This window comes from Pollicipes pollicipes, unplaced genomic scaffold (assembly GCF_011947565.3).
Source record: "Pollicipes pollicipes isolate AB1234 unplaced genomic scaffold, Ppol_2.1 Scaffold_4881;HRSCAF=5763_pilon_pilon_pilon, whole genome shotgun sequence".
Classification (NCBI taxonomy): domain Eukaryota; kingdom Metazoa; phylum Arthropoda; class Thecostraca; order Pollicipedomorpha; family Pollicipedidae; genus Pollicipes; species Pollicipes pollicipes.
In genome coordinates this window covers 29,012,996-29,031,288 of record NW_023596576.1, presented here as the reverse complement: position 1 = coordinate 29,031,288, position 18,293 = coordinate 29,012,996, and the positions used below count along the sequence as shown (strand labels likewise).

The 18,293-nt window shown below is 54.8% G+C and overlaps 1 protein-coding gene and 1 long non-coding RNA gene across 2 annotated transcripts in view; one reads left to right on the top strand and one right to left on the bottom strand.

Annotated features, from left to right (window-relative positions):
* The window catches only part of LOC119101613 (vacuolar protein sorting-associated protein 13A), a gene marked incomplete at its 5' end in the record, with an annotated part of 57,870 nt that overhangs the window by 34,676 nt on the left and 4,901 nt on the right, over positions 1-18,293 (bottom strand). Inside the window, 15 exon segments of the mRNA XM_037224994.1 lie at positions 136-278; positions 1,388-1,618; positions 1,981-2,119; positions 2,811-2,971; positions 5,680-5,848; positions 6,857-6,974; positions 9,959-10,131; positions 10,690-10,898; positions 11,462-11,568; positions 11,943-12,161; positions 12,783-13,020; positions 13,634-13,781; positions 16,218-16,346; positions 16,599-16,773; positions 17,157-17,353. Of these exon segments, the coding sequence (XP_037080889.1) occupies positions 136-278; positions 1,388-1,618; positions 1,981-2,119; positions 2,811-2,971; positions 5,680-5,848; positions 6,857-6,974; positions 9,959-10,131; positions 10,690-10,898; positions 11,462-11,568; positions 11,943-12,161; positions 12,783-13,020; positions 13,634-13,781; positions 16,218-16,346; positions 16,599-16,773; positions 17,157-17,353 (2,556 nt within the window).
* LOC119101615 (uncharacterized) lies at positions 7,019-8,622 on the top strand. The gene is made up of 3 exons (XR_005094588.1): positions 7,019-7,656; positions 7,864-7,957; positions 8,481-8,622. It is a non-coding gene; the product is annotated as an uncharacterized LOC119101615 (long non-coding RNA).

The window sequence follows — 18,293 nt, the reverse complement described above, 5'->3', positions numbered from 1 at the left end:
ACGTCCACGACGTCCATGCCCACGACATCCTCTAGTCCACGAAAGGTCGCGGACTGGATGGACAAACACCACACGACAACGCTCGACAGACACGACGGTCAGCGTGCCGGGGCATCGGACATCACGGGAGCTTACCGCTCGCCGGCGTACTGAAGGAACTTGACCAGGGTGAGCACGGCGCCACGATGGAACAGCATGTTGACTGTGTCGATGTCCATGACTAGGCTCTGTTCGACGCTGTGGAAGACTGTACTGAACTCTGGGCAGCTCGGGCTCACCTAGTGCAACAGAACCAACAGTCACGGGTTTAAATTGACAACCCAATCCGACGCAATGCCTCACAGTCGCGTAACAAAGGCTGCACGACGGCGAAATTCATCAGCACTAAATGAGCCAGTAGCAGTTTTCATGGCGGTATGCTGCACGACATCTTTGAAGACATCTTAAAATGTTTTGTAATCTTCGACAGAGCATTCCACGTTCCGATTAGCTTTAACATTATGTCCGCTGTCGCAAACTGAGGCGGCTCCAGACTAAAGAAGCAATTCCTTACATCTACACAGATTCTGACGAGAATTCTTCCAACAATTGCAGCGTTAAGTAAATTTCACAAAAGGTCTTTTTGAAAAGGCTGTTCTTCGTGACAGAGCAAGGTAGCTACAACTTGAGTGATTTGGACACTCAAAAACTTCTCCAACTAAAAACAAGTTTAGAGGAAATTTGGACACTTATACGCTTCTCCAAATAGAGGTTTAGATGAAGCGAATCGAAACCATTTCGGCGGGTGAAAAACATAACGAATCACCCATGCATAAATCCTTACACGATGTGTTGATCCTCAACACGGATGTCATCTTCGAATTTTGGCACCCAACATTTATGGTTATTTTACATACACAGAAGAGATATGCCCTACAGAAAATGCAACTAACCATAATTACACCAGTTACATGCCCGTAGTAAAAAGTCAGGCCAACAGTCATCCGGTAGTCCCCAGCAGTGAATATACATGAAACGATGCTCAGTCCATTGTATATCAGTGACCGACGCCCAGACCCATTCTCCCATACAGCAACGCCATTAGCAGCCTGTGGTCCGCCGTGCTGATCAGCTCACAGTACCTACCTTCCTGTACAGCACCGTGATCAGCTGCCTGTGGTCCGCCGTGCTGATCAGCTCACAGTACCCTACCTTCCTGTACAGCACCGTGATCAGCTGCCTGTGGTCCGCCGTGCTGATCAGCTCACAGTACCCACCTTCCTGTACAGCACCGTGATCAGCTGCCTGTGGTCCGCCGTGCTGATCAGCTCACAGTACCCTACCTTCCTGTACAGCACCGTGATCAGCTGCCTGTGGTCCGCCGTGCTGATCAGCTCACAGTACCCACCTTTCTGTACAGCACCGTGACCAGCTGCTTCTGGTCCGCCGTGCTGATCAGCTCCAGATACTCGCCGCCATTTGTGGCGTGCAGCTTGTCGACCAGCCGCAAACCGGACAGCGTGAGCTGAGCGGCCGGGCCGTACGTCATCTGCGCCAGCTCGGCCACCAGCGTGCTCACCACCAGCATCAGGTAGGGCCGGTCGGCCGCGTCACCGGACCGGTCCAGGTGCACCGTCACCTGGTGGGCGGTGCCATCACCGAGGTCACTCCTCACTCTCAGTTGCCGTAACACACGGGAACGTCACGCCACGCTCCACGGTCCAATCACTGACAACGTCAGCTCGGACGCAGCGGACGCAGGCGTAACGTGTTAGGGATCGGCGAAGCACCGACCACGGCTTACGCACTGGTTACTGGTGGCGTGCTCCACTAACGGAAAGTCGGAGGGCTCGTCGTCCAGGTTTCTCCGCCCTTCCCTATTCAGCTCCACACACCCATACTCACGGCACTCACGTGCAACACGATTACTGGCTATGCGAGGCAGCTCGTGACACAGCTCTGGACTGCCGGCTTCCTGTCCCGGCGGCGGGCCGCCCTCACCTCTGGGATCTGCAGGCGCAGCATCACGCTGAGCGTGTTGTGCGCCGACACGTTGTCCTGGAAGCCAGGCTGGTCAACGGCTCGTGCCCACTGGTCACTGTTGCCCGGCTCCGACTCCGTCACCTCGTGCTGCATGATTCTGTCGGCAGCGAAGGCGGCGATGGATTATGCACACGCAAGCCGACGGCGTCTGGGAGGACACCAAAGCTCCCCACCCACTGAGCACACGACAGGTCCATACTGCGTTTGCGTGGTTTTTGTAACAAAAATAGCAACACACAATAGGAGCTACAAAAGCAGACAAGAAACGCATATCCTTCAGAACAACGTATAGTCGACGAAGACGAGACCACTCCAGCAAAGTAATTTCGGGGCGGGGCAGGCTCGATTATACGACTCGTTATGCATCCAGGCCACTGGATCTGTCAGCTGGATTGCCTGCGGCGCCGCTGAAAGCGGCATTCTTAACCGGCACACTAACCCACTAACCATTTTACGAATCAAAGTCATCAGTGAGCCTGGGCCTCTGGGCCTCTCACCCAGCCTGGCGGGGTCCGAGCTGCGTAATCAGCCGCCGCAGCCGCCCCTCACCTCTGCACCTCAGCGCCCGTCGATGACAGCGGGGTGGAGTCGACAGATGCGTTGTCCGGCGCCGCCGCCGCCGCCCCTCACCTCTGCACCTCAGCGCCCGTCGACGACAGCGGGGTGGAGTCGACAGATGCGTTGCCGCCGCCGCCGCCGCCCCTCACCTCTGCACCTCAGCGCCCGTCGACGACAGCGGGGTGGAGTCGGCAGATGCGTTGTCCGGCGCCGCCGCCGCCGCCCCTCACCTCTGCACCTCAGCGCCCGTCGACGACAGCGGGGTAGAGTCGACAGATGCGTTGTCCGGCGCCGCCGCGCTGTCCGGTGTGTCCGCGGCGGTGGCAGCGCGGCGCACGTTGCGGCGCAGGTGCCGGCGAATACGGCGCAGCTCGCCTGTGTCTGGCTCCATCTACGGCGGTGACCTCAAGTCAGCGCCCGGGAAGCGCAGGGCGAGCCGGACCGTCTGCGCTGGACTAAAGACTCCGGACAGACGCCGATCGGTTCTTGACCATGGTCAATGTCGTCACGGCTGTGTTCGATCACCCTCCGAACCTGAACTAATGCTGGTAAGCCTCCACCAGAAAACGTTTCATGCCCCGCTCAGGCAAAGACTACTACAGCAGCACGAGTAAAGACTACTACAACAGCACGAGTACGATGCCGTGGTGCAAAGGCGACGACAAATGTGAGGGCTTTTGAACTGTCGGTTTCAACTGAAGTAAACTGCGCAAAGCTGCCATCCGAGAGGTACACAATGAGTTAGTGAGACAGTGAGGAAGTCTTATTTATGGAAAGGCGACTACAACATTGCATCCAGTCTGCCTATGGAGGCGTCTTTTAGGTTGGTAAAAGAATGCACCTCAGTAAGGACACTAACTCCATAGATACCTCTACAACTTGCATGTAATATCGCTAGCGTGAATGTACGCAAATTCACACAATAACCTGACTGCAGACAAGCCGCAGAAAACAAATTTTCCCATCGCTCAACCTATTGCGGTCAAGCAGTGGTACCTTATAAAAAAACATTCACCATCTAAAATCCAGCACATAATTGTCACCTAATACGGCACTGTACATTCCCACACCACTGACACGTGGTCCGGTAATACCATTTTTCTTTTGGTGATGCATTCAAACATGCAAAGCCGTGAGAGGCATGTCAAGCATAACATAATTTCGTCATTTCGGTGGCTTAACGCATGCCCATTCGTATCTTATTCCTTCTTGATTCACAATCAAATAACAGGGACCAAATCGTTTATCAATAAGTTAAAAATCACACATCGGCGGACTCTGTATAGGAATCAAATGCTCGGCCATGCGCTCGATGACAATGCTGTTGGTGAACGGAACGAAAAGTCACGTCAATGTGCCAGCTTTCCGGGCCCAAACAGCTTAGTTGTTATTTGGTAAATGGCGAACAACGCATGCATCGAAAATGCTCGGTGTGAGTTGAAAAACGTTACTCAAGGTGGCCGCCACCTCAGATGCCAAATGAGTGCTATATGGCACAAGGCACTCAAAACAAGCAAAACTTGATCGTCCATGATTGGACAACATACCGTAGGTATCTGGGGACAACAAAAAACAGCTTTAGTTCCGCCGCGGGCAACAGCCACGACCGCATTAAGTCAAGCTCAGCCTCTGCGCGTGGAATGTTATGCACGTCATCAAATATCCTAAATAGCGCACAAGCTACAGGAAGCCCCCTTGTCATGCAGCTCAAACGGAGGACACGCATTCCTTCAGTCAGCCATGATTTTCGACGTCATTGCGCCCGACAACATAAAGGTAGCAAGCACGACGGCACAGACCAGAGTGCATTGGTACTGGGTAAACGGAGCAATACGTATCGTAATGATGCAAGTCCGGCTTGAAAACATCTCGAGCTGCAACTCTTAATCTTCCCAGAGTCACAGCTATAATGATGCGTCCCACAACCGCTCATGACACGCCTGGGGCGGAAAACGAGGGCTTGGGTGCAAATGCTAATACGTCGAAATCCCGGGTCTCTCTTATCGAAAAGCCATCTCAATTGGCCACACGTTGATGAATGTTCTCCTAATTCATTTGGTGTGATTGCCATTTTCACCATAAGTTTTGGCTGCACCGTAGTAACTCCGCAATATTTTGGGCCCAATGCGGAGAGTGCAACGTTGGTACAATTCTTAAGGCGATGGAACTTGAACTGCTCTGGATTTTTCTGGAACCAAAACCCTACTTTTGGAAAATAATTTTTGTTCGGTTCGTTCGTAGACAAAGCATGATTTTTGGGAGGCAGTCAAATTGTCATCAAATTACAGCGCACGCTACATTCAAGCATGACGCGTGTACGTCGCGCGAATCGAGAAGTCTTTAACGCAATATCCGTTCGCTGATTTCTTGGACGGAAGGACAGTATGCAATTTCTCGTCTTGGGTAGGCGTCCAGGATCGCAGAAGTACCGTGTCAGTTGCACGAAGGTAATTACCACGTGCAGAGGCAACAACTAGGCAGCACTCCTGTTAGGGACGTTTCTCAAGACTACACTTCAAAAACGCGATATCTGCATTTTTAAGGTCCAAATCCAAACCCTCCTGCCTTCAAATACCGCACCTCACACACTTTGCACCCCTACGTCTGCAGTGTGCCACCGTCAATGTATATGTGCCCCAGTTCCGACACCGCTCACTTGCCTTTCACCGGACATTCCTTTAAACTCCCGCTCCCTGATGTCGCCTAACACGCGGTACCCTCTCTAATGACCTGGCACTCCCTCGAACTTTCTCTGACCTAACGTTTCCCCGGACCCTCCATACTGACCCGATACTCCCCTAGATCCTTCGACGCGCTGACAACGACGCCCCTATAGTAATTTTATTCTGACCTGACGCCCCTGAAGTAACTCTGAGCTGACCTGACACCCCTGAAGTAGCTCTGAACTGACCTGACACCCATAAAGAAGCTCTAAACTGACCTAATGCCCCCTCACACCATCCGCTGTGACCTGAGCCTCCCCAAACCCTCTCCACCGGCCCGACTTTATTTCAGAAACACACTCTCCACCGACCTGACGCCCACTTCGACTCCTCCCACTGGCCTCACGCTCCCTCAGGCTTCCCCTCCCCCACTGACCTGACACTCCTTCAAACAGAGGTGGTCTCGTCTGGGCATGGCGTCCACCGTGTCGCGGTACTGGAGCGGCCGCGGCACCGGCAGTCGCTCCGAGAAGTCCACCAGCCGGCGGATCCGGCGGTCCGACAGGTGGAGTCGGCACGCGCTCATCGTGATGTCCAGTTTGTGTCTGGAGCGCGGCGGACGGCAGGGGTGTCAGGACACGTGCGATGGACGGCAGGGGCGTCAGGACACAGGCGATGGACGGCAGGGGTGTCAGGACACGTGCGACGGACAGCAGGGGTGTCAGGACACGTGCGATGGACGGCAGGGGCGTCAGGACACGTGCGACGGACAGCAGGGGTGTCAGGACACGTGCGACGGACAGCAGGGGTGTCAGGACACGTGCAAAGGACGGCAGGGGTGTTAGGACACGTGCAGCAGACGTCAGGGGTGTCAGGACACATGCGACGGACGGCAGGGGTGTCAGGACGCGAGCGGTGGATGGTAGCACGCTTCGCGGCCGGCCCAGCGTTTCGTGTACATTGACGTGTCGGTGTTATCGTGGCGCAGTCTGCATCGATTCGTATTTTCGTCGATGCTCAATGCGAAACATCGTCGTTTTAAACCATGATGCAAGAAACTTCTCAGAATATTCCACTGCTGCTGCGCGGTTAAGAGGCATGCATGCACACTGAACGACATCCCTTTCCTCTCAAAGTACGCGTTAGGCTATTATCGTCGTGGTCTGATATCACAATAAATCGGCATTCTGTACGATCAGAGCACAGATTACTTTTGGTAAAGGAATGGAACCAATTAGATGCCGCCCAATGCAAGACGAGTTATCCCACATCGCGGCAATGTCGTGTACTCAACTCAGAAAATTAACAGCAAAATACATGCCTATAAACTCAAATATTCTTGCCCCAAGGCCTCCAACAATTCGATTATGTACAACATGTATGGTGACCACAAAACCCATCGCGCTGTTTCCACTGACCTTGGCGCCAGCGTGTGGCTCTGCTGCACCATTGCCACAAAACCCATCGCGCTGTTTCGACTGACCTTGGCACCAGCGTGTAGCTCTGCTGCACTATTGCCACAAAACCCATCGCGTTGTTTCGACTGACCTTGGCGCCAGCTTGTAGCTCCACTGCACCATTGCCACAAAACACATCGCACTGTTTCGACTGACCTTGGCACCAGCGTGTAGCTCTGCTGCACCGAGTTGGAGAACACCATCTCGGCCTGCACCTTGGGCAGCAGGTGGTTCTCGGAGGTGGGCCGTCGCAGGTTCGAGCGCCACTCGTCGCCTGCGGGTGCAGTTCAGGTCACCGAGGGTGCCCGAGGGAACGGAGGTCACCAAGGGGAACACAGCCTGTCGCGTGACTGTCGCTGCATGTCTGTGGTCGTTTGCTCGGTACTGACTTTGTATATTGCAAGGGTAGCAAACTCCATCCCCATTTGGTCACTTGCCTTCAGCACTAACCGCGCGTTATAACTTTATATCCTGAACGTATCCCGAGCATTAACACCACTCGATATTTCAAAGTTAGACCGCCTAACATCCATGGCATTCAGAGATGCCATATTGAATTTGGAGGGTGTATGCCAACAGCTGCACGTTTGCGCAGATCAATCACGAATTATTTTGTCAAAATGTGAGATTAAACTATGAGACATTTGGGATGTTATTGAGCCACAATTTCCTCCTGGACCATCTTTGGCATATTGCACACCGCAGGCTTGATTATCTATGCAACCGATGATCCACATTTCGCTATTGCAGTTATATATTACCAATCATGAATCAATATCAGCGACTTTGACTGGACACAAATACTGTTGTGCTCTTGAAGCGGATCAATTCAACACAAACAAATATATACACAACAGATATAAAGCAACAAAACGCAAAAAGACGCCCCAAAATCCAGAGGAATCCGCACAAATGCATCCCTGGCTATGGGTTTCATGTCTTTTGGCAACAGCAAGGTTGGTTTGAATATTCTTCTACGGTGTAAATTTGACTGCAGTCTCCACATTGGTGAACTCATTGGCGTAAGCGTGTGTAACCGAGCCATGCGGATATATGTGCGAGGGTGTTGGTTGAAGAGCAATGCTAGAACTCAATCTGGCAACAAAACAAATTACAGTAGCTTACATCAGTTTTCAGTAAAGTGCAATGTATGTGTATTGCAGTGCAAAATGTCTCCACAAGTGGAGCGTGGGTTATGCAAGATGCAACACTGCAAGTGTTCCGCGTGAAGTGCAGCCGGAGACATTAAGCCACAAGGTAAATGGCACCGCGATTATCAGCAGAGAAAGGCTTTTTGCTAAATGTAGCCAATCCTCAACAATGAGACCGTGTGAAAACAGATTCCGAATGTTGTGACAATAATAAAAAAACTAAGGAAATGTCACGGCGTCAAGAGAGATCGCATTTTACATGGCTGCCCGGGCTGCGTCCTCTTGCTTACTCCGGCGTCCGCGGCCTGCTAAGGCCATGCGGGTTTTCGATGCATTGACGAGCACCAGGGATTGTACTGAAGGCCAATTGCTGTCATTACACCAGGCTTATAGTGTCATAATCTACGGTCCGGATCATTTCACGAGGCAAGCAGAAGCTTTTTTCGTGGATCGATAAGCGTGTCTAAAAGTTCGAAGCGACTAGATTTTAGGCATGACTGATGCCGCACACAAGGCAGCTACGTAACATCGTCGTCGTTCCACCTGAACTATATTTACGTTCCAGTCTGGTGAGAAAGCAAGCTGCCTGCACTCGCACGAGTCTACCACCAGACCCTTAAATATTTCAGAAATCGAGCACCTGTCGCTGCGACAGCACGCTAGCCGAGACGTGCTGCAACAGTTCAGTAGCGTACGCAGCGTGCAGCGAGGAGCGAGTCTTCGGCACCTCGCTGCCGTCCGCGGCGGCTGAGCTTCACTGCCGCTGCTGCCCCTGCCGGTGCCGGCCGGCCCGCCGCTCGAACGGCGTCAGTCTCCGCCCCCCTGCCCCCCCGCGACCGGGAACCGCCGACCGGCCGCGCCGTCGGCGGGCCATCATCCACGACGGCGTGTTCTCCCTGATGATAGAGACGCATGTGGGCGACGCGGGATCCGAGCGGGGCAAGCGCGACCTGGGCCGTGCCGCCCGTGCCGACGCCGCTACTGCCGATGCCGCTGCCACAGACGCTGCTGCCGACGCGGCCGCAGACGCCGCCGTCGCCGTCGCCGCAGCCGGCCGCGCCGCCGACGCCGACGACGGCGATATCTGCCGGCGCACGCGCTCCTGCCGAAACGGCGGGACATGCCATCCGCGGGGCCTTGGCGAGTTCCGCTGCATCTGCCTCGAGGGTTGGACCGGCCGCTTCTGTACGCGCCGGGACGTCATGAGATAGGTGTCGGAAACTGCTGAACGTCAAATGATGATCCTTCTCGTTGGTGAGGATTGTTATGTCCGTGTCTGCCATGAGGTCTGTTATGAGAAGCTCAAAATTCGCACGGCTTCCTGCCAGTGGTATTTTCCTTGCACGGGCTTCCTACCGGCGTTATTTGTCCTATCGGTCGGACTGCCGCGCCTCTGGCCATTGCGCAAGGAAAATGATTAAACTGCTGAAACCAAAGCCCTTCCAGCATTTCGGTTCTGCTAATACTGTCACCGAGCGACCAGAGCAAGGTTCGGGGTTCGTACCGGCAGGAGATATCGGTAAGCTGTTCCGCAACTCCACTTCACGTTGTCAGATATATCTCACCCTCCAGGCAGTTTCCAAGTGTGCTCCAACTAAGCCCACTCGACGCATAATATCAAATCGCAGGTGAAGAAGATTCGTGGTCATCTCGTAGCTATGAGAGACAATGTCATTGACAACACAGATGTGTCCTGTACTCATGCCTGATGATCTCACGGAAAATGCGATTCACCAAACCACCCAATACGTAACCCCACAAACGCAGCGCAATGAACAACATACTGAAACCACCGCGGTTTCTGGAACCGCGCTACGGATTGTGCCATGAGCCACCTGCGCCCTAGGTTCGTATAACTCAGAACGGGCGGCTGAGTGGGAGCGCCACACAGTACACTAAAGAACCTACAGAGCTAATTGGTACCGTAGCCGCGGAAATTCTGCTTGACAAGTTGGACGCTCGAGCAGTCCGGTCACGGCAAAGATATTAAGCACATGCTTACCTTGGACCCTCCCCCCCCCCCTCAGCCACCCTCCGTCAACGGCAGAACGCCAACTCCACACTAGCGAGCGCCGAGCACCACTGCCTACGAGCAATAGCCCCGTACCCGAGTCGGCGAACAGCAGCTGGAGGTCGGTGAGCAGGAAGCGGTAGCGATCATAAACGGCCTCCTCCAGCTCTGCGCGACTCATTTCGGCCAGGACGGCCAGGTCCAGCGGCGGCTGCAGCTCGGAGGTGACCACCAGCCGACCCAGGTCAGCCACCAGTAGGTTACCACCACTGCCGGGGAGGGCAGCAGACTGGGCTCACATGCTATGAAGGGGCTGAGTTCCCCAGCACCGCGAGGAGGCTGACCGAGTCTACCTCATCAGGCTGCCAATGCAGCGTAATGAGGTGAGAGGGAGGGGTTCAGCTGGTGTAATGAGGTGAGAGGGAGGGGTTCGGCTGGTGTAATGCGATGAGAGGGAGGGGTTCAGCTGGTGTAATGAGGTGAGAGGGAGGGGTTCAGCTGACATCCTACAAGCTCAGCAGCGTTCTACATACAATAAAAGATGGCTAATAATCTTAGTTAAGCGTGTAACGTGACATACTGAGACTTACACCCCACCTAGTTTCAGTTATCATCAAAATGGCGTAATTTTAACTCGTTCCGTGCCAACGCGTAAAGCTTTCTTAACAACTTACTTCGACTATCAGTTTCTCGCTTTGTTGCTCAGAGGAAAACCATCCCACTATTTTGCTCCTGACACTATTATAGGCTGTCAGCCTTCTGAGCACAACAGCTCCCGCGTGTCCCCCTCCCTCCCCCCCCCCCCACAAGCGCCCCCGCTGTCTGACCTCTGCAGCGTGCCGGTCTCGGGAACCACCAGGTAGGGGCTGGCCAGGTCCAGGTTCAGCTGGAGGGTGCGTCGGCGCGAGATGGCCTCGTGCAGGGCCGCCCTGCCAGCCTCGGTCAGTCGGCTAAGCTGTCCGCGCGCCAGCTGGGCGGCCGCGCTCAGCGTCAGCTGTGGTGTCTGCACGAAACTCAGCACCTCCGAGACGGCGTGCTGCGGCGGGCGGGCGGCGTGTCAGCGGGTGAGGAGACAGGCGTGTAGGGTCAGAACAGGGGGAGAGGTACAACGGACACCCAGGCGTCGGGAGACGGCGTGATGCGGCGCGGGCGGTGTGTCGGCGGGCGGAGAGATAGGCGGGCAGGGTCAGAACAGGGGGAGAGGCACGACGGACACCCAGGCGTCGGGAGACGGCGTGATGCGGTGGGCGGGCGGCGTGTCGGCGGGCGGAGAGATAGGCGGGCAGGGTCAGAACAGGAGGAGTGGTACGACGGACACCCAGGCGTCGGGGACAGTATGAATGATGTCGGCTTCCTGTAGGGAAGATGCCATCCAGTACCCAGAAGATGGGCAAGACTCCAATGAGTAGTGACAGAAGAGTGTCCAGAAAACATGGCCATTTCACATAAGCCATCGATAAACACGTTTAGCGTTGTAATGTTGTATATATGTAAAGCTGTATAATCTACCATAGGCACGGCGCCGAATGGAGACATGCTCTGTCAACAGTTAAACACTACCATTTGGATGCGCATCGAACGCGCCCCAGCAGTTCTTACCTCAGAGTAGACCACTTCCACAGGCGACACCTTCACAGTCAGGCCAAAGTCGGCAGCCGGTGGGTTCACTTCGAAGTCGAGCGAAAACATTGGCTGGTGGTCACTCTCTGAAGAAAACAGAACTGGTCACGCCTGCGGTATAACATCGCGTTTCGCTGGATCACCACAGAATAAGAAATGACATCGCTGTGAGCTTACAAATGACGTTAAATCCACGACATACTTTACGACTTGAGCAGCAACCATAGAAGATAAAATATACGCACACCACCTTACAACAGCCAAAAGCGTAATCTAAAGCTTTCAACACCTTAAAACTTAATCTTAGAACCCCATCGTTCGATCTCGACTTGCCGTGTGTGGCTCCGACAGGCGAATGCCTTCTGTGTGTAACCGTATACTGCATGTCCTACGCGCGTAAATGCCGCCCCGCGTGAATGCCACCGCGCATCAACATCCCTACGTCCGCGCCACGCCGTACCGTGCACATCAGCCAGAGACACCACAGGCACGAGGTCCCGCTCCAGACTGGTGCCCTCCACCAGCAGACTCTGGGTGCTGGCCGAGAGCCGGACGGAGCGCTGGGCCGGTCGCGTCTCCGCCGAGCTGACTAGCTGGCTAGCCGACGCCACCAGCACCTCGCTGTTACGCGCCAGCAGCGCCGCTGTCAGGTTGGCCAGCGTCACGTTCAGCTTGTGCCCTGCCGGCGGAGGAGCGCCGCCGTGTATGTCACGCGCTGGAGATGAGAAGTGTCGTCGGGGGCAAAAATGGTGCGGGTGAAGGGTGGCACGGGGGCTTCGGGCTGTATCATACACCATGAGGACACCAGCCTCGAGAAATACGACAGGTTGAGTGCATTAGATGACGTCACGTCTGGTGATGACGGCAGGCACGAAAGATATGGGCGGGAGAATGTGTGTTAAGTGCCGTCGCAGCTGGCGATCACTTGACGCTCCGCTAAACTAAAGAACAGGGGGAGCAGGGGTATATGGCACGCCTGATGAGGGCATTTTACGTCATGGAAGTGATCCGACACTGACAGAACCTCATAATACCACGCTTGTCGGCGGTCGACGCATTTCCCTCCTCTGACCTTTTAGGTGCATTCCATCACGGATAAGGAATGAAAGACCATCCGGCCACCTACGACTCCGAGGCATTATGCTGCCCTCAGTTTCAGCCCTGCGAGCTGATGCCACAACCATCTCAATTATAAAGCGCGTTGCGGCTTAAACCCCAATAAGTGATAACGGTGGAACGTTGGCTTCTAAGTTTAGGCGCGTATGCGATGAGCGACGACGTGCGCAAGAGCAACACTGACTGATGTAGTTGGTAGGCAGGTCGGTCGTGTCTTCGGCCTCGTCCTCATCTCGCATGCCAATGCTCTCGTAGAGCTGCTTCTTCTCCTTGGGCGTCAGCTGACTCCAGACGGTCCAGCCGCGTGCCGAAGCCGGCTGAGTGGCGCCGTCGTCACCAGAGGCGCCACCGGTCAGCCAGCCCCACCAGCCGCCCGTCTCGTCGAGCCCGGCCGACTCGGTCGCCGACTGGCGCCGCGCCAGCTGTCAAACATGCGCGGTGACGTCACCGAGTGTCGCCCACCGCCGCCAGCAGCGGCCGACGCGGCATTCGCGTCTGTCCGCTCCCCGCAGGCGGCAGCGGCTGACGGAGGCGGGCTGCATGGTACCTTACAGAGCATTGTATCAAACGTTGCCGTAGCCAGTATGAGAAAAAGAGGGCAAAAGGGAGGGTTTACGACGGTATGTCCTCGACATGGATCCACCCAAGAGCAAAGTAATCTGGTTTTGCAGTCAGGCGTACCATGCTCCCTGCACTGGAGAACGAGCGCAGTGAGCATCAAACACTAAGGTAGGATATTATGCTCCAAATTACGGGAGGCCAGTCAATGGCGCCGCAACACTCCTCCTAACGAGCTTCAAACTCTGCAGCAGGCCACATAGCGAGTAGCTGTGAACAAACATCCTTACTTTCCCATAAATCCAGCCGCGCGGATCAAGAATTATTCGCATCAACCTAGGAATGAAAACAAAAGCGATGTGGGCATTGAAATAATAATACCATCACTCAAACAATCTCAGCCACCTCCCAAACACGCTCCATCAAATAATCTCCGTTTTCTCGTGTTCTCCGTGGACATGCCCTTGGGTACGTCACCTCCATCTTGGCCTCCTCCCTGGCCAGGAGGATGCCGGTGGCATCGAGGCCGTCCTCCAGCTGCGCCAGCGGCTCCAGCAGCTCCACCTCCCGGGTCGGCCCCTCCAAGAAGGTCAGGTACAGCGCACGATACTCGCGGTACTTGTTCCTGTCGAGGACGCGGATCCGTGAAGGGACACGGGCGCAGTACAATGGCGCTTTGGGATCAGTCGAGACTTCCGGGTTCCTTGGTAGGCTATCCCATCGCATGGAACGACAAATTGCAGTGATCTTTTGACTAATGCGAGTTGAACCACGGAGTGAGTTAAAATCGTCGTGACAGTAGAATGGTATTGTTGCTAGACAGTGTATTATCCCTATTTTCATGTCACGCTGTGTCTTTGGGAGCGACGCTGTGGTAACTAGTGTTAGGATTCAGGGTTTGTGGCGTTATTACCTTCGGGCCATATAACGTCCATTGTGGAGCAGCTAAAAGGCAGAGACCGTTTCTGTGGAATTTGCACTGGTCTACTGATAACTGTTCCCAACCCAGACCTCTCAGTATACTGATGGTCCGTTGTTTCTAGAATAAGAATACAAAAGGATTCGGACTTTAAGTGACTTTAAGCTCTTTAGCTAAAGCTAACCACAACACATAAAAGACCGTCTAGCGCGAGTTTCATCCTCCGGTTTGCGCAACAGGCCGCTACAACCACGTCCCCCCGCCTTTGGCAGCAAACTTCACTGCTCCTCCGGCGTCACCAATATTCCTTGAACTTGGCTTCTCCGTGACCTGGGTATCGGAGTTCGCAAAGCCAACGTCGTCCACGTGTGTGTTAGCAGACAGAGGATACCTTCACAGCGTTCCGTGAAACTAATCGCCTAGCTCGCTACACGACGGGTGCCGCTGCAAGTCCCCTCTGGCGCAGCTTGCCCGCCTCCATTCCTCCATCCCCCCCCCCCCCCTCCTCCCCCTCCTACCCCACACACACCTATACCCATCTCGCACAACCCTTGCAAGCTTGGTAAGGCAATGATCGTTTCTTCCACGGTTCCGCATTCCAATCAAAGCTGCTATTTCGCACTGGATCCCTGCCTCATTTTCCCGCTTCGGCAAAAATGACCCAGTCAGTAGCATACAGCTCCCCGGAATATAACCTCTGATAACTGCCTCGCCTCATTCATTCGGAATCACGGCACCAGCTCAAAGTTTGGCAGTCGGCTGACCGGAAAACCCCTCAGAATGTGGCCGCCTCGGAACTGCGCCTTAAGCGCTTCGCTGACTGTCGCCCAGACCGAGGCGAGACCAGCCGCGCCGGACCGCAGGACCGTCAGGTCAGGTCAGCAGGTCACGCCGGCGCACGGAGCTGACTGTGTCGCCCAGACCGAGACGAGACCAGCCGCGCCGGACCGCAGGACCGTCAGGTCAGGTCAGCAGGTTACGCCGGCGCACGGAGACGACTGTATCGCCCAAACCGAGGCGAGACCAGCCGCGCCGGACCGCAGGACCGTCAGGTCAGGTCAGCAAGTCACGCCGGCGCACGGAGCTGACTGTGTCGCCCAGACCGGGGCGAGACCAGTCGCGCCGGACCGCAGGACCGTCAGGTCAAGTCGGCAGGTCACGCCGGCGTGCGGAGCTGACTGTGTCGCCCAGACCGAGGCGAGACCAGCCACGCCAGGGCGCAGGACCGTCAGGTCAGGTCAGCAGGTCACGCCGGCGCACGGAGATGACTGTATCGCCCAAACCGAGGCGAGACCAGCCGCGCCGGACCGCAGGACCGTTAGGTCAGGTCAGCAAGTCACGCCGGCGCACGGAGCTGACTGTGTCGCCCAGACCGGGGCGAGACCAGTCGCGCCGGACCGCAGGACCGTCAGGTCAAGTCGGCAGGTCACGCCGGCGTGCGGAGCTGACTGTGTCGCCCAGACCGAGGCGAGACCAGCCACGCCAGGGCGCAGGACCGTCAGGTCAAGTCGGCAGGTCACGCCGGCGTGCGGAGCTCGCATGCCTGATCTGACACAGGTCATTCGGTGCCGTATCAAGGTCGCTTGCCAAGAGCCGCAGAATACACCGGTCAAGCTTGCTGGTACATTCAAGCCTTTGCCACTCATCAACTAACTATAGAGTTGTTCTATATTTGCCTTCGCTGCAAATTGTGGAAAAGGTTTGTTACGAGCGCACGGCTTTATTATTGGTCTCCACTGCGGGAGGCGCTGATGACAGGTGCGTGATTATCGGTATTGCGGGCTGGAAGTCCGGATTGCAAGGGCCAGATACCGATGGGTCTGACGCCTGGTAGCCGCCCTCCAAGGCAACCTCTAAATGAAATTATGGAGACCGACATTTTTAGAAGCTTATCGCGGTCACTGAACCAAAACCTTTTCTAGTCCATCGGGGACAACGGTGACCCAGCGCCTTTTACAATCTGTAAAGCTATATATATATATATATATATATATATATATATATATATGTGCAAACATTGTGTGAAATGCACCAATTCGATGAAACGATATTGGATAAAGGACTATTTTTTCTTCCTTTCAGCGTCGAACCCCATCAGTGCCCGATACTGAAGTCAATTTAAACCACAGTAACATACAGTACCTGTGTGCTTCGATCCTCTGCCAGGAATATGGACGGATGAGCTCCTCCAGCACGCTGGTCATCGCATATTTCCACCATTTGGAAGCGTTTCCGTGAAGCTCTACCGGTGGTTTATACTTGCGATATCGGCTGGGGAAGAGAGCCAGCAGCTTCTCTGACATGCACACCATCACGAAAATGGACAACAAACCCGCGAAGAGAGTTGCCAAGACGCAAAGAAGAATTATCCGCTCGTTTTCTTAACTGAAGAAGAGATTAAGGGAGACACGACACCTGACACGACTGCATCCGTCGTGAAGACGCGACGCAGCGAAACACATGATGTTGTAGAGCCCCCAACAAAGACGGGCGGGCACCGGCGCCGGCGCGCAGGGCGCTGACCTGTTGACCTTCATGCGGCTGAAGTTCTCTGTGACGTTGATGAGGCTGAGGTACTGCTGCCGAGAGAGCTGCACGCTCGTGTCTTGCAGCACGAGATCGGCCAGCAGGCGGGGCACCAGCTGCTCCGGCGACAGGTTCAGGATCACCTTCAGCTTGGCCGACAGCGGCTTCACCACTGGAGGCGTTGGGAGTGGGGCGGTGACTGTCAATGCGCGCATACGTTGTAAGGAAGCATTTTTGTTTTTACGGTGCTGCACCTGCGCATGGTATTGCTACTATCAACACGGACATCAAACAAGGCCCTTTGAGTTGTTCATTCAAGCTGCAAACAACTGAACTTTATGTTCTACGACCGTGAAACAGAAAGAGCATCACGTACGTATTGCAATGAACTATACAAAAACGTACACGTATGCCAACACGGCGACAACCAGCGCCACAAGCGGTGTTCGTTCGCCAGTGAAACGCTCCGGTTTGTGTAGGTAGGTCATCCGGATGACGAGGCGCCACTCCCCGCCGCACCACAGCGGCGAGGCCTCGGCCGGGCGGCGCACTCACAGAAGTCCAGCCGCTCGTCGTTGAGGGCGAACGTGTTGAGCGTGTCGGCCATCATCTCTCTCCAGTCGGCGGCCAGCTCCTCCGAGTCGAGCGGCGGCTGCTCGCAGTAGGCGTTCCAGTAGGCTGACAGCGACTCCAGCCGCACCAGCTTGAAGATGCTGGTGGCGTCGGCGGCCGCCTGCGCCGGCTTCCATTTGCTGCCGAGGAGGTGGGGCGATGCGGTAAGGGGTGTATCCTAGAGCACGCCGAACAGGGCGTGATTTCGTTAGGGAAGCATGCGCACAAAAACGTGCCATGCGACTGAAGAAACGGTCCTTGTCTTAAGACTTACGCCCGTGAAAATGAATGCAAGATACGGCGCGTGATACAACATATCAATGATGTGCATGCCATACAGCTATTGCGTCGAGTAAGGATATCTTAAGCCATGAAATGCATGTTAAAAACATAAAGCTTCACAAAGACAGCTCAACGAGCAGTTTAAACTGCAAATTAAGCTGAATCTTGAGAAAAACACCACAAGCGCAGTGGACCGTAATTATGCGGCCAAAACATCAAAATAAGTCAATCATGTAAGAAAACACGCAGCGACACTAATAAAACAACAGAAGTCCCCATCACCACACCCCTTGATATCCAGCCTTAAACTCCGGGGGTCATGACTGGTGATCATCCTGCCACCACCGGCATCCTCATGGCTACGCCGGTAATCTGCATTTATTATGGGAAGACGCCAAGAAATCACGTCCATCATACGGATCGAGTTTCATTCTGACCACCTCATCATTTGCAGCACTAGCCATCCGCACCCAATCGCGGCCAACGCCGTCATCTGGCGAGGGACTTCAGCACTCATCACTCACCGATGCAGAGATGCTCACATGGAGCTTCGCTCAAATGACGCAATGAACAGCATCTCGCTAATGTACTGCAAAGTGCCAGTTTCGCCCGAGACTGAGCGTTATTATTTACAACCATCGGACCGACATTATGTACGGAGATGGGTGAAGCTCCAGCCTAGGTACAGTCTGCGTTTACCCAAGGCTCCACGTCTTTCCCGCACAACTTCCACGCCCATTGAAAAACTAAACCGTGTGGCGAAAACGAACGCCAACGCGAAAACAACGTTTTCCGAAG